We start from the raw sequence: 17890 nt of genomic DNA, 5'->3' as shown, positions 1-17890 counted from the left end.
GCGGCATCGGAGGGCTATGCGGTGCACTTCGACCTTTAAGTGCCTGTCGATGAATCGATTCTGGTTAATTATGTATTGGCCAAGCGACTGTGCCAGGCGACTCTTCTTCCGGCTGATCGGGAGCGTCGGAGGAAACGATCGGTGGTCGAGATATTTTCGTCCTTTTATCCAACAATCATCGGGGTAAGTCTCTTTGGTAATTTTTTTTTAACCCGACTTATCCTCTATCTGCAGTTGATCCACGATATGTCTGATCTGGAGGCCGGCTACACGAAGTTCGTCGACATCCGTAGTGGGTGGAAGAATAAGGTGGTAGCCGTCGATGCTGAGAAAGCGGCTGCACTTGAACAACTTAAGTCGACGGTAGAGCGGGAAGCCAAACTTCAGGAGAAGGTTTTCCGACTAACTGACGACTTGGCATCCTCGGGGGTCGAACTTAAGTCGGCTCATGGGGCTATTTCGGCTCTTGAGTCACAGGTCAAGAGCAAGAAGCATTCTATCCGTCGGTTTCGACGAGAGCGAAACAGATGCATCAAAGAACTCGAAGCCGAACATGGACGTCATCGGGCCAGCCTGGAAAGGTTGGCACTGGCTGAAGAAGAATTGTCCTCTGCTCGAGCCGATGTTGATTTGGCCAAGACGGAAGCGGAGTTGGCAAGAGAAGCACTGGGTCGGGCAGTCGAGGATTTTCGAGGTTCGGAAGAATACAGAGAAGAGATCCTCGAGAATAGCTTCGCTTCGTACTGTGTCGGGTATGAAGACGGTCGAGATGCGGTCGAAAAATTATATCCGAGCCTCGACTTGAGCAGCATCGTCCCTCCAAGTTTGGAAGACGGAGTTGCTGAAGAAGAAGCTGCTCCGACTCAAGAAGAAGCACCGACTGGGCCTGAAATCGTTCAAGTCGACGATGCTACACCCGAGCAAAGGAATAGGAACGATAATGAAGCTTAGTCGGTGTATTCTTTTTTTTCCTGTAATTTGATATTTGTAGTCGGACTTCGGTCCAATTTTGTAACTCCTTTTTTGACAGTGAATGAAAGTATTCTCCTTCTAAGTTTAGGCTCTTGTTTTACTTGTTCATAATGCTTGCAATTTAGAATAACCACCGAACATTAATCGGTGACCCGATCATTCGATAGGACTTGTAGAATGTCCATCAGTCGCATAGTCATTTTGACGTACTTAATAGAAATTAGGATAACGATTATAGGTCGAATATCCCGTGCCCGACATTTGGTCGGGCTTGTACGTCGAATTATCTGATAATCGGTGGCAAGCCGAATATCCCTCGACTAGTCGTAGCCTAGCCGGTATAATTCCAATCCGACTTGGTCGTTTTGGCATTTTTCGTTCTGCTTAGTTAGGACTAAGTTGGTATATTAGTCTTTCGACGATAGTCAGCTTTTACAATGGAGAGCCAACATTGAGAATCGAAGTATAATCGATGATTCGGCTTTTGCGATGAAAGTCTGTATAGTCGATGTCGGTTGAGATTGCATTCGGTATGTCGGTTTTTGCATGACAATCGAAATACAGTCGTCACCGAAGCAGTTGATTCTTCGATTTTTATAGTGGAGGCTGAGATAAATTGTGTCAAAGTATAGTAGATAGTTTGGCTTTGGCAATGGAAGCTGACATATAGCCAGTATTTGATAAAACTTGTCAAAGGCTTGCGATTCTGAAATTCTGATTGTATTTTAAATAATGTACATATCGACGACTTTATTGATAATACATCTTCAGATTGTCGGAATTCTATGTTCGGAGAATCGCCGACTCTTCGAGAGTTTCTAGCCGATATGCGCCCGATCTAAGAGTTTCGGATATTTTGTAAGGTCCTTCCCAGTTCAGAGATAATTTTTCTTGATCCAAGGGTTTTGTGACTTCTGCTTTTCTTAAGACCAAATCTCCTGGTCGAAAGATCTTCGGCTTGACTTTGGCATTGTAATATCGGGCTATCCTTTGTCGATATGCAGCCATCCGAACCTGAGCTTGCTGTCGGAGTTCTGGAAGGAGATCTAAGTTGGCTCTCCGACATTTGGAGTTGCTTGGCTCACTATATTGCCTCCACTCTTGTTGATGGTAATCCAATCTCAAGTGGTATCATTGCTTCTGTCCCATAAGTTAGGTTGAAGGGGGATTCCCCAGTCGGTATGCGGGGAGTCGTTTGATACGCCCATAAGATCGGATATAATTCGTTTACTAGAGGTCTTTGACTTCATTCAGTCGGGTTTTTAGCCCGTGTAGGATTGTCCGGTTGGTTACTTCCACCTCACCATTTGACTGTGGATGGCTGACCAACGTGAGTTTGTGCGTAATATGAAACTTCGCACAAAACTGTCTGAAATTTTGGTTGTCAAATTTCGATCATTGTTGATGATGATGATGTGTGACAAACCGAATCTGTAAATGATGAATTTCTGAATGAAGTCTTCCATCTTGCTTTCAGTGATTTGCACCAGAAGTTCGGCTTTTATCCATTTGGTAAAATAGTCGATGGCTATCACTATGAATTTTCTCTGATCAGATGCCGGAGGAAAATGACCAAGTATGTCAATCCCTTATTGTACGAAGGGCCATGGTGCTATAATCGACGTCAGCTGACTAGTCGGTTGATGTTGTATATTTGCATACTTTTGACATGATTCACACCTTTGGACGAGTTCAGCTGCGTCTTTTTTCATGGTGGGCCAATAATATCCTTGTCACAGAACTTTATAAGTTAGAGACTTGCCCCCCAATTGATTTCCGCAAATCCCTTCATGCACTTCTCTAAGTGCATAGTCGGCATCTGTAGGTCCTAAACACTTCAGCAAGGGGAGAGAGAACGACTTTTTGTAAAGATAACTATTCATTATTACATATTGAGAGGCCGTCCATCGGAGTCGTTTAGCCTCTGAGGAGTCTGCAGTAAGGGTCCCATCGGTCAGGTATTGAACGATCGGATCCATCCAGCTTGGTTCGATAGTGAGTTGCAATACCTCCTCGACTTTATCAATACTCGGCTGTTCGAGGCATTCAACAAATATCCGATCCAACGAGTTGAAAGCAGTAGTAGTCAGTCGTGAAAGTATGTCGGCTCGAGCATTTTCGATTATAAAAATGTGAAAGATCTCGAAATATTTCAAGCTTGCCGTAAAATCTTTCACCTTTTGAAGGTACTTCATCATAATGGGGTCGCGGGCCTCAAATTTACCTTTGACCTGTCCAGCGATCCGTTGTGAGTCGGTGAAGACCTTCAAACTGTAAATCTCAAGCTCCTTGGCTATCTTCAAGCCGGCCAAAAGTGCTTCATATTCGGCTTTGATTATTTGAGATTTTAAAGTTGAACCGGAGGGCGTACTCGGTGACTACCCCTTCGGAATTCGTGAGTATGAGGCCAGCTCCACTACCTTGCACATTAGATGCCCCATCAATGTGCAGCACCCAGGTCGACTTTAAGTCGGGTTTGGTAGTCGTAGTTTTTTTTATTGTGTTGTCATCTGTATCTTCTGGCTTATTGTCGAATATAGTACATTCGGCGACAAAATCGGTTAGGACTTGCACCTTCATGGACGATCGTGGGTGATATTGAATATCGAACTCACCAAGCTTCACTGCTCACTTTGCCATTCGACTTGACATGTCAGGTCGATGTAGGATTGCCTTCAGCGGCTGATTTGTCAGAACTACAATCGGATAGGCTTGAAAATACGGACGAAGTTGTTGTGTCGATATGATTAGGGTGTATATCATTTTTTCCGCCCTTAAGTATCAGACTTTGGTATTGTCAAGTACTTTACTGGTATAGTAGATTGGTCGATGGATTCGGTTCTCATCCTTCTGGACGAGCATCGAACTAATTGCTTCTGCTGAAGTTGCCAAGTAGAGGTACAATGTCTCTTCGATTCTTGATTTTGTGAGCAGAGATGGAGAAGCCAAGTATTGTTTTATGTCTTCGAAGGATTGTTGGCATTCATCCAATCATGAGAAATTCTTCATCTGCCGCAAAGTTTTAAAGAATGGCAAGCATCTCTTGGCCGACATAGAAATAAATCGGCTGAGTGTGATAATTCTTCCGTTGAGTTGCTGTATCTTTTTCTTTGAACTCGGGTGCTTCATGTTGATAATGGCTTTGATTTTTTCGGAATTAGCCTCGATTTCTCATTGTGAAACAAGAAATCCGAGAAATTTTTTGAAGGTTACCTCAAATGTACACTTAGTCGGGTTTAATTTCATCTGATGTCGTCAGAGTGTGTCGAAAGCTTCCTCCAGGTCCCGAACATGATCTGAAGTTTGAGGACTCTTCACCAGCATGTCGTCCACATATACTTTCATGTTTCGTTCGATCTGTGTCTTGAAGATCTTGTTGACGAGCCATTGATAGGTAGCGTCGGTATTTTTCAGATCGAAAGGCATTATTTTGTAGCAGTATATGCCTTTATCAGTCATAAAAGCCGTGTGCTCTTCATCTTCTGGTGCCATGCGAATTTGATTATATCCAGCGAAGGCATTCATGAAACTCAGAAGTCGGTGGCTAGAAGTCGCATCAACCAATTAGTCAATCTTTGGCAATGGGAAGCTGTCCGTCGGACAAGATACATTCAGATCAGTATAATCGATGTAGATCCTCCACTTTCCATTGGCTTTTCTTACTATTACCATCAAAGTTTGCCATACCGTGCCGAACCGATCGGTACACCCCATCTCGTACCGGACCAACGGGGAACTGGCATGATTTGGTCAATAAAATCGGTACACCGGCAGTATCGAAGAAAAAAGAACGGAAAGTGAGAAAGAGAGAGAGGGGAGGGAGGGAGGTGGGAGCCGTCGGAGGCCGGCTGCGGCCGTCGGAGGGCTTCCGAGTCTCGTATCGCCCGATAGGGCTTTCAAGAGAGCAAAAAAGAAAGAGAGAGCGCTCGAAAGGGGGCGGGGAACCTATCGGACGGTGCCTCCGTTGCGAGGCTCCCGATGGTCGGCGAGCCGACCCGACGGCCTGAGGGCGATCGAGCGGACGGAGGCCCCCCTTCTTTTTCGAAACAGACGATGTCTGTTTCGATTTTTTTTTTTTTGTTTTAAACTTATGAAGTCAGCAACTGGGTTACTGATTTAAGAATTTAAAAAAAAAAAAAATAAAAATGTGAAGCTGGCAAATTGTTTGCCGAATTCACTTAAAACCATGTTTTTTAAAAAAAATTGCGAAACAGGGGCGATGCCCCTGTTTCACGCCTGTGGCGCCGCGCGCGTGGACTGTGCCCTCCGACGGCTACGGCGGTCAGTCGGAGGCCGTCCGTCGGCCCCACCGGCTCTTTCCTCTCTCTCTTTTTTTCTTCCTCTTTCTCTCTCTCTATTTCTCTCTTTTTTTCTTTCGGTTTGGATCGTCGGTTCTGTACGGTATGAAATCATATCGAACCGTACCGTCGGTCGGCTGAAACGGCCAGCGGTACTGGTTCAGCATACTTTGATTACCATATTGGCAAGCCAGTCGGGATATGTAGCTTTTCTGATGAAGCCTGTTGCGAGGAGTTTTTCGACTTCTTCATCAATGACCTTTTGTCTTTCAGGAGCAAAAGGTCGCTTCTTCTGTCTCACCGGCTTAACATTTGGGTTGATGTTAAGTCGGTGAGTTATTATTTCTGAAGGAATCTCAGGCATGTCGGTAGCCGACCAAGCAAAAATGCTGGCGTTGGCTCTGAGCAATTTTATTAGTTGTTGCCGCTCTGAGTCGGGTAATTGTGATACAATTCGGATCGTTTTCTCGGGATCTTCTTTTAACGGGATGGAAATCAGCTGTTCAATTGGTTCACCTTTCTCCTAATTTTTTCTTTGATCCAATTTGTCAACAGGCAAAGAGTCTTCAGGTTTATTATTTTGGGTGGAGACAAGGAAGCAACGTCGGGCGAGTTGTTGATCTCTACACATCTCTCCGACTCTATATCTTATCGAAAATCGGATTAACAAATGGTATGTCGAAATCATTGCTCTCAGAGCATTAAGCCCAGGTTGTCCGATTATGGCATTATAAGCCGAAGATACTCGAACCACCGTGAACATTATGAAAATAGTACTCCGTTATGGTTTGGTCCCAGCAGTTAAGGGGAGAGAAATTTCTTTCTCTACTATGACAGCATCTCCTGTGAAGCCGATCAGTGGCGTCGAGACTCTTCTGAGTCGGTCAGTCGGCAGTCGCATTCGGGAGAAAGTCGAATAAAACAAAATATCAGTTGAACTTCCATTATCTACAAGGATTCTTTTTACATCATAGTTCGCTATTGTTGTCGAAACAACAACAGCATCATCATGGGGAGTCCAAATTTTTCGAACATCTTCTTTCGAAAAAGTTATTACATTGTCGAGTCGTCGTCGCTTTGTCGACTCATCTTGAGAAGTTGCCCCTCCCATCCAGTCGTCCGGAGATCATGTTGATCACCCCTGCAATCGGTTGATTATTTACAGCTTCCTCGATTTGCAGTTGATGTCGTCGATCAACAGGAGGTTGAGTCGGCGGATTTCTTCAGTATTTCTCGAGGTAGCCTCGTCGAATCAGGACTTCTATTTCATCTCTGAGCTAGATGCATTGTTCGGTATCATGATCGTGATCACGATGGAACCGATAATACTTCCTCCGGTCGTGGCTTCTCGGTAATGCTTTTATCGGTGGGGGGTGTCGTAGATATTCCGCTCCTTCGATCTTTATAAGGATCTGTGCATGAGGAGCGGAAAGAGGAGTATAGTAGTTATACCTGTCGTAACCCGGCCTTGGACTCCGTCGTCGGGGTGAAGCTCACTTATTGGACAGTGGCCGACTTGATTCGACCGGAGCTCCTTTCTTCTGTTTCTTCTTCTTCTGACTTTTGCCTTTTGTCTGGCGCCGGTCAGAAGCTCCTTTGTCTGCGCGCATATATTTGTATGCACGCTTCAGAAGTTCGACATAAGTCCAATGGAGAGTTTTATCCAAAGAATATGTGAATCGAGATCCCCTTAGACCTCTTTTCATGATCGAGATAGTCATGTTTTCATTGAGGTCTTTGACCTCAAGCGTGGCCGCATTAAAACGAGCCACGAAATCTCGAAGTATTTCAGTCTCTCGCTGCTTAATCGAGAAGAGACTATTAGAAGTTCGTGGCGGCCTTTGACTGGTGCTGAAGTGAGTCACGAAAAAATATTTTAGCTGCTCGAAAGAATATATGCTTCCTGACTGAAGCCCGGAGTATCAGGCTCGAGCAACTTTCCGAAGAGTTACTGGAAAGTTGATGCATAAGAAGGCGTCGGTCGTCCCCTGAATCGTCATGAGAGCCTTGTAGCTCTCAAGATGGTCGATCGAATCGGTGGATCCGTCGTATGGCTCCACCTGAGGCATCTTGAACCGAGATGGGTTCGGTTGGTCCAAGACGTGTCGAGAAAGCGGCTGGGCGGTGTGGAAGTCGTAGTCGTTGGAGGACTTCCGACCTTCCACTTGAAGCTGAGCGAGTTGGCGATTGATCTTCTGAAATTTAAGTTCATAACCATCGAATCGCCGTTGGAAAACTCCGAGGGTAGAACCACGCGATGAGTTTGAAGGAGACACGAAGGGCGTTCGCGGTCGTTTCCCCTTCCTAATACTATTGAGATGGGAAGGAGAGGGGGAACGTCGGGAATGATGAGTGGCACGTTGAGAGTGCCGAGAATGTCGTTGTTCGTCTCGGCGGAGAAGCCGAGATAGTCGTTCCGGAGAAGGAGACGTTGATCGCCGTGGATGATGGCGGCTGTGCCTAGACGGCACCGATTGTGCCACCGGTTGCTCCACCGATGGTTGTTGCTGCTGGGTTTGTTGCTGTTGGAGGTTTTTGACTGCTTTCGTGAGGACATTCATCTGCTGCACGAGTGCAGCGATCTGGACGTCCGTGGTGATCACAGGACGTGAAGAACTAGGCTCTGTTATTGGAGGAGGAAGAGGAACCTCTTCTCGATGGGAAGAGTGTCTCGTCGACCCGGTTGTAGTAGAATGCTGGGCCCTGATTTTCGTCATAGTGAATACGATTGCTGCCCCCTTCCCGACGCGCCAATCTGTTGCGGCCAACTCCCCGTCGTCTGTCGTCGGGAACGAATACCTGCAAAACAACGTCCATGCAGATTGGATTTGTGTCCGACAGGGACCCTCCAATGCCTAAGTTAGAGAGGAAAGTTGGTGGATAGGAGTTGAATGTAAGCAATATCAGAGTTTTGGTCCTGAGTTGGCTTACTACTAGCCTTGTTTCTCTTACCCCCTTTTATAGATGAGGTTTTCATAACCGTCAGACGTGGTCCCGTGTTTTATGGTGCTAAATCATCAGACCATAATCGTGTAGTGAATCGTTAATTCCCACTGATCACGCCGTGATATGCGGCCGGTAACTATTCGTGACGGTTATGGTATGTTGAGCAGATTAGCTGACCATATGTCAGTAGAATCCATAAGCAACCGTCGGCTAGTGGTTCTATTATGCCGATGATCTAAGTCGTCCGCTATCGATCAGTAGTAGTCGAATCATTAGTCGGTCAACTGGCAATAGGTCGGTGCGGTTCGCTCAGTTGGTCGATGAAGAGTCGGAACTGCATATTCAGCTGATGTAGAGTTGGAGTTGTATGTCCGGTCGGTCGGCTGTTGTTGAGTCGAAGTTGGTAGTTGGTTGACCTGAATCGGGGGTTGATTGACTTATCCCAATAGGTACATCTCGGCATGATATGATATGGACATATACCATACTGAACCAGTTACTGACTGGTACAACCTTCAGTATTGGTTTAGCAAACCTTGGATCAAATCATGGTAGTCCGTACCAATCCGAATCGGATGGTACACCCTGTACCGTACTATTCCGATGGGGAACTCGTTTGGTGTAAATCGATTTTTTGAAAAATGATCTGAACCGGATCGAACCGGTCGGTTCGGTATCGGCCCGAACCATCTGATACCGGGCTGTTTGATCCGGTACGATGCGGTACGATATTGGTTCGTTCGGTTCGGCTTGATTTTCTTTCTTTTTTTTTTGGCCGTTGGATAGAATTTTTTTGAATTTTTTTATTGTCAGTACGATATGATATAGTACCGTACCTATCGATCAGAAATCGGTATGGGCCTCGATACCGGTTTTTGAAATCTTGGATCAAACCATCAAACTGTTTTAGCTACCAGCAAATGTGATAGTGAAAAACAGGAAAAAAATAGCATCAAGCTAAATTGCCTCATGGTAGGGACTAGCAATTCAGCATTTTAATGCCATGGGAACTTGAAATAGATAAAAGCAAAATTGTGATGTTTAATACAAAAAATTGTGGAGGTGAAGTAGACATCCAGGTGCTTCATCTGATAATCCCCTCCCTTTTTTCTTCATCTACAGAGTGATCTCAGTACTCTTGCTGGGTTTTTCTCTTGCAAATATAACATATCATTATGCAAATATAGATAGTGTTTATAAAGTAAGTTGCACGAGAAGAGATTTTTGCTATCAAATTACCAGTCCTGCTTTTGAACCTAAATTTCAAATTGCCACAGTTGTTTCATCACATTTAGGGATTATTTTAGCCAAATGTATACACTAGGTTTCAGGAAATAGTGCTGTGATAATGTAAATCTGTAACACTTATCATATGCTGAGGGCCAACAATCCTTTTCCAATATTTTTGAAGCACTTGGGATGCTGATATTGCAGTTGAGATGAACTGTACTTGGTTGTTATACTTATTTTAAGCTTCAGATGTCTTCAATTTTGCAGACATATTGTAGAATTTTTTGAAGTTAGGGTTTTTTTTCTGACTAAAATTTTGCTGATCAGGCATTGGGAGTGCTAGTTGAAGCACAGTACTTTCAGAATGTTATGCGTGTTGGCTTCAGACTGAGGTCTACCTTGGTATGTTTTTGGTTTCGTAGTATTTTTCTGTCTATAATTATATTTTAAGACATCAAGTACATTAGTTAGCTCATTGCTTTAGTGTTTTGTCATGATAAAAGCAAAGCCTCATTCAATTTATTGTAATAATCAGAGGAATCTTCTTCTCTTACTCATTGCCTATCTGATGCAATCTTTGTTCATAATCCTACTGTAACATCATGTTTTCTGAAGTCACAAAGAAGAGTTTAATTTTTTGTCAGCAGTGATAATAGTAAAAGAGCAGGTAATTCACTTGGTTGCTGCTGAAGCAGCAAATTGACATTGTTCGAAATGGAAGAGGCTTACTACACTTCATACTATACCAGACAAGCATTATGATACACATTTAAACTATAATTCACCTACTGATCCATATAGAAGACAGATGCGTGGTGATGAACTTCAGCAGAGTTTTTATAGCCACAATTGAATACAGATGATGGGATATTAAACATTCTTGGGGACTTCAATGAAGTTTTATGCTTCAAGCATTTCTTATCTGCATCAACTGACTGATGCTAGCAGAGGCATTTGCCTACATTGATCCTATAAAAAAGAACCAGGAAAAGTGGAAGATCTTGGTTATACCATGCTAGAATTAGGTTCTCATTGCTTGCAACTCTTAAATCCTTTTATAGGAGAATTAATGAAATCCAGTGCATTACCTTCCAATTCCATTGGCTCCCCAATATGTGCACGTACGGTTAACCTACTTTTTCTGAAGTGGCTTCAGGATTTACTTGTCCGCCAAGAAAGACTACATTGTCAAACTCCTCCAACTCTGAGTAATCATTTAGAAGCAAAATGTCTTTTTTGGAAATAGCTAATATTAGATCAGCAGGTAGTATGAGAATAAGTTATCCATGTAGAACAAGGATCCAAGTTTGCTAACAATTCTATATACACAGGATATTATATTAGTGCCATTCTACTGCATTTCCATACTTAGATTATGTCAGGAAATAATTGAATCCAACTCTTTGATAATTTGTTACAGCTTGATAGAGTGTATGAGATTTCTTTGTATTCTAAATATTAAAAATGATTAAAGTATCACCACAACTAATATTTGAACGTGTATCTCTGTTTTGTTCTCATGTTCTAGTCTCTAGATTTTTTTTTTTTAAAGTTTCCTGACCTCATTTGCTGTTAGAAGACTTTGTGCACTCGCAAAGATATGAAGATATGTTTTCTTCCCCTCCCATATGCACCTTTTTGCTCTTTGCTATCCAACAGATAAGATCATGACATGTCTTGTCATACGGTTACATTAGTGCAATTTTTCTTTATTGGAATGTGAAGATCCCATAACATTTTAAGAGCTTATCTCTATCTCTATTTTGTCCAAGTCACCCTACACTGTTTTGAAATCAAGACTTGAGGTGCCTGTCTTGGTGTGTGTTCATTTTAATGTTACAAAAAATTTGTGCCATAAGTGTATGACAGCATGACATGTAGTGCATTGATTGACGTCATACCTAAAATCTATAATTCCCAACCCACCTGTGCAAAGCATGAAAATTTCCATGAAAATGAAGGACATGATAGATATATATGTTCCATACAGCATCAAACTTCACTTTATTTGGAAAACACTCACTTTCAAAAGTCAAGGTGGATTATTTATAAGTTTTTGGTGCGAGAAAGATGCATTGACTATACAATTATGAAGACATCATCATTTGTTGTGAGGTGGCATAATAATATTGCATTAAGGATATAGATGCAAGAAATCCTGAATTATATTACTTGAAGAAAGAAAAATCAATATTTTAACAAATTTTGATTCAAATGTTATTTAGATTTTCTTTACTACTGAATTTGGCCTCACACCATGCTTTTGAAAATCTGTATTCTCAATAAAACTATGAAAAGGTATCCCTGTAGGAAGATGCTAGCCCTTCCTATAGCCTCATAAATTGATCTAAAACATCAAATGTGCAGCAAACCTTCTTTCACACTGATATATGCCCAACTTCTTAATTTATAGTCATAGTGTCACTTAAACTCCTTATTTTTTTTTGACTGAATTTATAGATAATGTGTTTTCTCTTGATTACATCTTGTTCCCTTCATTGATCATTACTTGAATGGTGAGCATGGAAGTTAAAAAAGTGGTCATGTGCTAGTGTGCAGATTGCTGCTCAAATAATGATTCTTCCCCTTCTCCTTTTGGTTTGTCAAATCCTTTGGTTTATCACTTGTACCATGTTGATTAAGAAGTCTTGGATGCTTTAAGCAGATATAAATTAATGCAAGTAATAAATAAATCATTGAGTTCCATTTAACCCCTTTTATGAATCCTGTGGATGTAACCTGTGATTGCTATTATTGATTTACATGGTAAATTCATCTTTGTTGCAGGTTGCAGCTGTGTTTCGCAAGTCACTGAGACTATCACATGAGGGTCGCAGGAAATTTGCATCAGGGAAGATAACAAATTTGATGACAACTGATGCAGAAACACTTCAGGCATTTTCCCACTTTACTCCCAAATACTTATGCATAAATCAAATGTTTTATCTTATTCCATATTAGCTACTCATGAATAAATGTTTGACCAGCGATGCATGACTTCTCACCCCTTTCCTAAGTTTAGTTATTTGCTATATCATGAGTAAGGTGCATATCAGTCTTGAAGATTTATAGCATACAATATATGCAACTGATCAGCATGATTTGCTATAATATAGGTTAACAAGGACCACCATATCTAACATATTTGCCTGGGCCAAGGTTGTCAAATTACCTAGGCGAGGCCAAGCAGTGGACCCCCTATTATGGCCTAGGCAGGCACCTAGGCGCTTAGGTCGCCACTTAAGGGAGAAAGGCCTTGAAGCATTTACAACCATATGCATCAATAAGCAAGTAAATGTATCATCTATATAATCTTGTTTCACCAATATTGGCATCATAAAACCTATGTTTCATGCTTAAAAAGTTCAAAGACCAAAATCCACAAGAAGAGAGTAGCAACAATATTGCTACCTCTACAGCAACAACAGGTTGCAAGACCGAGCAAGAAGCAAGAGGAGGGTAGGAAGTAGTAGCTAGCGGGATGCAAGACCACAACCAATTACCATCAAGGATGATGAGCAAGCAGAACAAGAGGAAAATATTATTGGACAAAGGAAAAGGATGGTCAGATGAAGAATGGATAGGAGTAGAAGAAAAAGGGAAAGAAAAGTAGAAAGAGAAGAAGAAGATAAAGATTGATCTAACGAAGAAGGAAAAAATATGCACAAACTTGGCACTAGTGTTGGCCACTATAACCATTGTTGCTGGTCAAGGCTGTTGATTGACCTATCTATAGTTGTTGATAAGCCCGCTAGTTGCTATAAGGTTGGTAGTAGCTTCAATGCCCTCTTTCATTTTCAATATGGGGGTTTAAATAGGGAAAGAAGGTGGAAAAAGTAATCTTAAAGGAACAAGGTTTGAGTGGGCTTGGCCTTGGCAGCCCAGCTGAATTAAGCACCTAGGCGCTAGGTGGCCACTATTATATATAATTCACTTTTAGTTTTCGTAGTATTTTCCATAAATAATCAACTTTATTAGTATTTGTGATCGTGGACCCCTCAATATGATGTTAATGCTATTCTAGAATCTATGAGACACATAATAAACTATTGGTCTACACTATGATTTTATGTCGAGGCATATACTTAAATGCACAATTGATATTTTACTTTGTCATTCTCTTTGTGCAGCAAGTTTGCCAACAGCTTCACAATGTATGGTCAGCTCCTTTTCGTATTACCATAGCTCTTGTTCTGCTGTACAAACAGCTAGGTGTTGCATCACTTGTTGGCTCATTAATGCTGGTTCTCATGTTCCCCTTACAGGTAATTCTCTATTTAGTGATTTCATTTTCTTTATGCTGTTTTTTGTTCATTAATCTCATATATCTTCTTGCCTTTAAACATTGTGCTGATGTAAAGGAAAGAGGTGGTGTCAATCTTGTAGGGTTGTTGTCAGGCATGGTTTGGTCATTTCTTCTGAATTCTTACTTGATTCCTGCCCATCATCAAACCAAGTACTTTAGGTTCTACTACCTTTCTAGAACTAGACCTTAAAATACTTACTGTCTTAGTATAAGCTTGAATTCGAAAAGGGTATACCTCACATAATTCATTAAGTTGATAGTTCATTACTAAGACTGATCCCCGTTTTCAGCACCATCATCATCATCATCTTGCCAGCACCAAAGCCCTTGTTTACAAAATGCCATTTAATGTTTTCAAGATTTTTTTTTTTAATATTGTCTTTTATGGAAAAGTATAATAGTTCCATTGAGTAGATAGGCATACTTAAATTTGTGTATCTATTTGGAATATCTCTTACAAAATATTTTAAATATATTTTCTTCAATGGATAAATTTAACTATACCTTGGGAACATATATGAGCCACTTTCATTCTTGTTTAGTCCATTTTAGGTGATCCTTGGCAATTGTTTAAATCTTGGTGGGGCTGGAGGTGTCTTGGTCATCTTGTTCTATTCCTTTGATAAAACAGGATTGAGATGGGGACAATATTCCGAAACCCATCCATGCAGGAGAAGAAGAAGAAAGAGGAAACAAAGAAAAGAAGAAAAGAAGAAAAGAAAAAGAAAAGAATAAATTGGAGAATAAATTACTGCTTAATTGAAATAAAGTTTTTTCCTCTTTAGGAGGGGGGAGTGTTGTGTTGTTGATGGATCAATGGTCTTCATCACCGAATTAACACACCAGTCTATGGTATTGGTTTCAAAATGGAGTTTGGGGCACCAAAATCGATTGTTAATTTTAAGCAAGTAATATGATTTTATGTTGTATTTCCAAGCTATACCATTTTATGTCTGAACTACACTACTTTGAGCAAACCATAGCATTAAGATAATAAAACATAGAGTAAATTACAAGACCCCCTTGAGATTAGGAATCAATTACACTTAAATCCCTTTGTTTAAAGAAACCTATGCTTACCCATAACTTAGAATGTTAGTCAAACTGTTCACCTTAAATGGGACCCAAATACCATATCAGAAAAAAATTCAAAAATGGCCAAAATAACCTTAAATGACATAACAACCACCCAAGGACATCAGAACAGAAAATGTGTGCATCCTCCCCTCCCAAGAGCATTTTTGACTTTTCACATGAGGTAAACAGTTTCACTAATGCCGTTAATTTAATTGGGTGTAAGTGTGGGTTTTATAAACAATTGCGTGTAAGCAAGGTTTTAAGTTCTGATGAGACGGGGGGTGTCACAACTGTCCCATCACATTTCTACGAGAAAATGGGCCTGGGATGTGATCTCGACTCCGAAATCCATCCAAGGGGGAGAGAATAAGAAGGAGGAAAGAAAGAAAGGGAGGAAAGATGAGGAAAAGGAAAAAGTGAAAGGAAAAGAAGAAAAAGAAAGGAAAGGAAGGGATAAGAAAAAGGAAGTAAGGAAAGAAGGAAGAAAGGAAAGAGAAAGAAGAGGAAAAAGAAAAAATAAATAAAGGAAGCGATAATATAAAGAAAAGGTAAGGAAAGAAAGAAAGGAAGGTAGAAGAAAAAGAAAGAAAAGATGGAAAGAAAGAAGAAAAAAGAAAGAAAGAAAGAAAAGGAGTGAGAGATGGACCATATTTATTGCGATGCATGATCGAGAGTACCACTAGGACGAGAGGGGATAGCGGGACATCTTATTCCATAAAGATATCGGGACACCCCCATCGCATGAGATATAAACCATTGGGTGTAAGTGTAATGAATGTAAATTTCAAGAGGATTTCTGTAATTTACTCTAAAAATAAGAAAAGACAAAAATCGGTGGCTAAAATAGGCTATACCAAGGGCATAACGGTGGTATCAAAGTATATTTATTGATACCCTTTGTCGATATCAGGCATAAGATAGTGCATGCCATGCACACCCTTGGTTGATATGGGTTTAACACTTGATATGTTGAACCTTGTTCTCAAGAGGAACTTTTTTCATTTTCATAGGATTCAATTTTGAGTTCATTTTGTCTTGCTTTTGTTTGCCAATTTCTTTATATTTATTTGAGATTTTAACTTAAACACATGGACCAAATCCTGATTTTATACAAGTAAGAAATAATTAATAGTGTTATGCTAGAATGAGAAGGTAGGTAACTGATATTTATATTCTAGCAAGGTTCATCGAACTGGTATTGGAGATCGTATAGGTTGGCGATCGGTTCAGTATGGTCTAAGTCCATATCATGCCGTTCCGGCATGTACTGAAATAGGGAGTGCTGGAGAGGGATGGGGAGAGGGAGAAAGAGAGAGAAGAAGAAAAAGAGAGAGAGAGGGAGGGCTTAAACAACCCTCATCATTGTCATCAAGGTGGAGAGAGAGAGAGAGGGAGAGAGGGACAGAGGGAGAGGAAGGGATGGAGAGGCCTCGAATAGCCCTCATCGTCATCATCTAGGGGACGAGTGGTAGGGAGAGGGAGATTTACTTGATGGGCCTTGATGGAGGGGATTAGGGTTTTAGGGGCGAAGTGTAGTAGAGCAAGACATTCCGATTCATAGTGAATGCAGCGAGGTAGAGGGGAGATGAAACGACTAGACTGGATGAGCCTTATATGCCAAATCGAAGTCTCAAACCATGTCGGTAACCCACTGGTCTAGTTTGGTATGCCTCGAACTGGCTGGTTTGGTTAACCTTACTATCTTGAGTCTGCACCTTGTCATATATTTAGAATGATCAGTAACGAGCCATTTTCTTTTTCTAGACAATTATCCTCAGTCTCTGAATACAATTTCCTACAGATTTATAGACAACCTACATTATATTGTTTCAGTTCTTCATATTTATGAACAACCCTGAATTATATTCTTTTAGTTTCTGATTTTTGGTTCTTTTTGTGGCATCAGACATTTGTAATAAGCAAGATGCAGAAACTGTCAAAGGAGGCCCTGCAACGTACTGACAAGCGCATTGGTCTTATGAATGAGATATTGGCTGCAATGGATACTGTGAAGTATGCTGCAATTTGACTGTGACCTGCTCTGCATTTGTTTTTTTAACTTAATTTTGGAGTGAGTGATTGCTCTTAATTTTTTTATGCTGCAGATGTTATGCATGGGAGCAAAGTTTCCATTCAAAAGTGCTGAGCATTCGCAATGATGAGCTTTCATGGTTCCGTAGGGCTCAGCTATTAGCAGCAGTAAGCCTAAAGATATTGTTTTTAATGCTTGTAATGGAATGATAGAATCAAAACTTGGCAATGTTGATCTTATCGCTTATTTCTTTTTCTTTTTGTTTTTTTGAACAATATAGTTACCATACTGTTTATGGCTTACTGCTATGTTTTGCAGTTGAATACTTTTATGCTGAACAGCATACCAGTTGTTGTTACAGTTGTGTCATTTGGGATGTACTCTTTACTTGGAGGGGATCTGACACCCGCAAAAGCATTTACATCACTTTCACTATTTTCAGTGTTAAGGTTTCCACTGTTCATGCTCCCTAATGTGGTAACTCAGGTATAGTACTCTCTCCTCATTTCTTTGTTGTGTTTTTCTTGGAAAAAAGATTATGATAAACCCAGTTGGACTGTTTCTGCGATTATAAAACTATAGCAAACTATTTTTGGTTGCTTGAAGCTTGAAATAATATGAGTTCTTGTTATTGAGAAATTGAATTTAGTAATTATACATTTATATTTTCCACAATCTGGGCTTTTAAGGGGTTTTTGCAGGCTGACCTTATATATATATATATATATATATATAATCTGTCTGTCTGTATGTCTGACATGAGCTCGCTAGTTGGGCTTAGCTAGATTGGCACCATATCTCTCAAATGATTGATTGACTTTTGGCTTTTTGTACCTAGTAACTTTCATTATGAGCAAGGAAACTCAGTCTTGTAAGGAAGATATTATTGGATTAGCAATTGCAGAATACCACATAACAAGGTGCAACTGAAGAACCTTTCCTGCCAGTGAATTTTGGGATGATTTCTTTCCGTTATGTCAGATATGCATATTTTGTGAAACCGCTAGCTTCAAATGATCTGCAGTTTAA

General features: G+C 40.9%; 1 protein-coding gene across 2 annotated transcripts in view; it reads left to right on the top strand.

Moving 5' to 3' along the window:
• The window catches only part of LOC105033279 (ABC transporter C family member 2), an 83265-nt gene that overhangs the window by 16978 nt on the left and 48397 nt on the right, over window positions 1-17890 (top strand). For both annotated transcript variants that reach the window (XM_010908014.4, XM_010908015.3), the window contains exons 11-16: window positions 9774-9848; window positions 12234-12341; window positions 13577-13711; window positions 16736-16842; window positions 16935-17028; window positions 17180-17347. In XM_010908014.4, coding sequence (XP_010906316.1) covers window positions 9774-9848; window positions 12234-12341; window positions 13577-13711; window positions 16736-16842; window positions 16935-17028; window positions 17180-17347 — 687 coding nt within the window. The remainder of the gene's footprint in view (window positions 1-9773; window positions 9849-12233; window positions 12342-13576; window positions 13712-16735; window positions 16843-16934; window positions 17029-17179; window positions 17348-17890) is intronic.

This window comes from Elaeis guineensis, chromosome 5, assembly GCF_000442705.2.
Source record: "Elaeis guineensis isolate ETL-2024a chromosome 5, EG11, whole genome shotgun sequence".
Classification (NCBI taxonomy): domain Eukaryota; kingdom Viridiplantae; phylum Streptophyta; class Magnoliopsida; order Arecales; family Arecaceae; genus Elaeis; species Elaeis guineensis.
This window is presented reverse-complemented; position numbering and strand designations above follow the sequence as displayed.